This window comes from Helianthus annuus, chromosome 11 (genome assembly GCF_002127325.2).
Source record: "Helianthus annuus cultivar XRQ/B chromosome 11, HanXRQr2.0-SUNRISE, whole genome shotgun sequence".
Lineage (NCBI taxonomy): Eukaryota > Viridiplantae > Streptophyta > Magnoliopsida > Asterales > Asteraceae > Helianthus > Helianthus annuus.
Window position 1 is genome coordinate 135,627,009 of NC_035443.2, and position 3,700 is coordinate 135,630,708.

Consider the following 3,700-nt stretch of genomic DNA (forward strand, 5'->3'; position numbering starts at 1 on the left):
GTAAAATTTCATGTACTGTAGGATCGATATTGACGATCTAATGAGTCAATCAGAGTCAAAATACCACTGTTTATGCGGCGGAATCACACAAACAGTTTGAATCAAAGAGAATGGAGTAGAAATAGACAGAATATCACTTTAAACACTGTTTCTCATTAATTGATCACTGAAAAATTTGGCAGCAGTTCGGCTTACAACTTGACGAATCAGTACCAAATGAGAAACATACACAACTATATATACTACTTCTAATTCCGCTTGAAATGACATGCTGTCATTTCGAGCGGAATCACTACTAACTGATTTCGCTTGAAATGACAACATGTCATTTCAAGCGGAATCATAACATTAAATCACAACTTTACATTTCAGACCCCTGCACTACTCATATTTAACTTATTTGACCCCTAGACCCTATACAAGCATGACTAAGACTAAGACGTAGGCTTTAGACATCGTGCACTAACAAACTCCCCCTTGGATACAGCCGGAGTCTTCAGTCAAGTTTTCGGGTCTTCAAATCGCTCTAAACCTTTCCTCTCTTGGCTTAGGCTTCTTCCTTAGCAAGTTCCTCAGCCTATCGTTCTCTTTCTTCTTTTTCTTTGCTTCTTCAGCCTGTATCTTCATCCATTTTCCTTTGTTTTCTTCAAGCTTCTTTCTTTCACGTTCAGCTTTCTTCTTCTCTTTCTCTTCAAGTGCCACCATTTAGAATTCCATTTACTTTCAGAATTAATGCCTTTCTAAAAGCAAATAGTAGCAACTTGTTGAAACTGCATCGCTTGCTCTCTGTCTTCAGCTTGAAAATGGATCTTGTTTACGAACAAACATTCTATATCTTTAGCCGAACAATTCACTATCCACATCGGGTCGTAAATAAAGATCTCCCTTATCTCCCTTCCAGCTCTGTAAGTGATAATAGCCTATGTCGAGATACAACTGTATACCCAGCCCATGAAACCTTTGTAAAACTCCTGTTCCATCGGTGGCACTGGTATAGTCTTCATCTTTTTTGGCTTTTTCATGTTCAGAATCGTTTCTTCAACTCCTGTCACTGGATCTACCCTTTTAACTCTCTTCGGGTAATGAGGCTTCCAGTGTCTGAAATTTTTCAATGATTTGAACTTTATGTATCCCCACATCGCTTCATCATTCTTTCTTACTGGACACCCTAAGGTTCTCACTTTGGATAACTCTTCTACGTCCCACCACAGTAGGGATATCACATCATACAAACGCTCAAAATATTGTACTCCACATTCTCTTCTGATCACATATGCATTAACATGATGTAGGAAACCCCAGCTAATGATATCTCCAAGTGAAATACTTCGATCTCTTTGATAATACTTTAACGGCCTTTTGAACTTTCTTTCATGACTATCTTTAAACCACTTTTGGCGTTCTTCTTTCTGCATATCTTTAGGAGTACCATCGAAATTCTTGTCTTTCAAAATTTCAGCGACTTTCCTCCTTAATTAATCTCTATTTTATTCACTAAAGAACTCCATCAGTGTTGGAAACTTAGAAGTATCTTCATTCATACTTTCCTCATCAGAGCAGTCTTCAACCTCAACCCTGTCATACACATCAGCATCTTCAACATACTTATATTCGTACTCAGGTTGATGGTTGATGTCGAACGCATTCAATTCTTCCTCAAAATCAAACTTGAAATCTGGATCTACCATACGCATCATTTCTTTAATATTATCCATTGTATATGTATGTCTGAACTCACCTTCCTCTACATAAGGTTCTAATCTTAGAATCAACTTTTCAACTTGATCGACGTTTTGATCATCACCATGCTCCCGCTATCCATCAACTTCCTCTGTTTCTTCATTCGCATCATCTTTCATTAAATCTTCAACATTTTGCTCATTTGAAGCTTCAGTCACTGTAATACCAGTACCTCCTTGATCATCATCATCATTATCATCGTCAGAACCATGACTACTAGCAGAAAACACTTTTTCATCATCGTCATCTTCTTCGCCATCATCTCCTTCATCATCATCCTCCTCATCATCTTCTTCATCGTCATTCCCAATCAGATCTTCAAGAGATACATCTTCATCAAAAACAGCAGATACTGAAGTTATAGGAACAGGATTATCAACGACTAAAGATGGAACGATTGATCTTTCAGCTACTACAACACTGCCTTCAGCATTCTTGCCTTCGTCTTTCATTAGAGCTTCAATCTCAGCTTGGCGCTTAGCCCTGACTTCTTTATCTTGAATTTCTTCAAACTTCTGCTCAATAGACTTTCCGAGCATACTCTCTATCAATTTGTTCATCATGTAGAATTTGTGCTCTTTCAATGCCTTCGCAGCCTCAAGTTCTTTGTTCTTTAATTCAAAATATTTGTTCTGCTCATCTCTACGAGTCTTTTCCTCCTCTAACTCTGTCACCCTCACCTTCAAGATATCAATCTCGGTCTGATCGGCATCTATCTTCTTCAATAAAGACTTGTTTTCAGATTCTAACTTCTTTACACGCATTTCGAGAATCTTTTCACGATCACCCACTTTCTTGCTTTCAGCTGCTAATCTTTTGTTTTCATTTAAAACATCATCCATTTTCTTCTCTAACTTTTTCACCTGTTCATCATTCGCAAATCTGAAATCTCCAATATCTTCAAGATTTTCTGGAATGGTTGGAAATGTCTTGTGGCCAGAAGAACAGGAGTTAATTGAATTTGAATTTGAGTGGGTGGTGGTGTTTTGAAAATTTCTTGAGATGTAAGAAAAGGTTGTTCATGAGGTGGTGGTGAGAGATGTAACGGTGATGGTTGTCTAGGTGGTGTTGGTTGTTTTGGTGGTGAAGGTTGATGTGATGGTGATCGTATTGGTGATTGATGTGGTGTAGGTTCTGGTGGTGGTGTTGGTGGTTTACTTGGTTCTTTAGATGGTTTCTTCTTCAGAACAATCTTTGGCTTTGTGATCTTTGGAGTAACTTTCTTTATCTTCGGAGACACAATCCTCTTCCTCGCACCAACTTTCTTCTTTCCACCTGAAGACGATTGAGATTCAGATACATGCTCAGGAGATGGAATGTATGCAGCATCATCCTTCTCATATCTCTTCCTTTTTCTCAACTGTTTCTTTTTTTTCTGTCTCTTCTTGAATTCTTCTTAAACGTTCAGTTTCATCTATCTCATCATCAGAGGAACTCGAAGAACTTGTAGTGCTCTTATCAACATCATCACCTTCTACATCATCAACTACTTTTTCTTTCTGAGCAACATTAGCTTTATCTATGTCTAAATCTAATTCGTAATCAATGTTTTTCAACACATCCTCCATATCAGACTCCTGATTCTCTTCAACATTTACAACTTGTTCTTCTACCTAAAGCTCATCAATAAGCAAAGTCTTTGCAGCTTTCTTTTGTCGCTTCTTGGGCGGTGATGATGACCCTTCACCCTTTTGTGCTTTAGGGGTGGCCTTCTTGCTTCTCTTCCTCGGTTCTTTCACAAACAAATCATTGCGAGTTGCTTTAAACCCTTCAAGTGCCTCTAACTCATCGGCATAAGCAGCTTCTTTAATCTCCTCTTCATTCCTCCAGTTTTGGTGATTAACTGGATCAGGATCAACATAATTTGCATCCTTGATGAATCCGAAAAATTCAGCTACTTTCTTCGGTTCAGGATGGTTTGGATGATATCTAGCTAGCTGCTTCAGAGAATCATTGCTCA

The 3,700-nt window shown here is 38.3% G+C and overlaps 1 protein-coding gene across 1 annotated transcript; it reads right to left on the minus strand.

The window, feature by feature from the left end:
- Positions 1–1,814: 1,814 nt before the first annotated feature.
- LOC110888263 (MAP7 domain-containing protein 1-like) lies at positions 1,815–3,308 on the minus strand. Its single transcript, XM_022135795.1, has 3 exons — positions 3,185–3,308; positions 2,687–3,135; positions 1,815–2,603 (listed from the first exon to the last, which is right to left on the minus strand). The coding sequence occupies exons 1-3, from the start codon at positions 3,306–3,308 to the stop codon at positions 1,815–1,817; spliced, it is 1,362 nt and encodes a 453-aa protein (XP_021991487.1).
- Positions 3,309–3,700: the final 392 nt, after the last annotated feature.

Coding starts and splice junctions, on each gene's coding strand:
- LOC110888263 (XM_022135795.1), bottom strand. CDS start 3,308: ATGGAGGATGTGTTGAAAAACATTGATTACGAATTAGATTTAGACATA. Junction 3,136..3,184: donor TGTTGATAAGAGCACTACAA/GTTCTTCGAGTT, acceptor TGAACGTTTAAG/AAGAATTCAAGAAGAGACAG. Junction 2,604..2,686: donor TTCAAATTCAATTAACTCCT/GTTCTTCTGGCC, acceptor AATGATGAACAG/GTGAAAAAGTTAGAGAAGAA.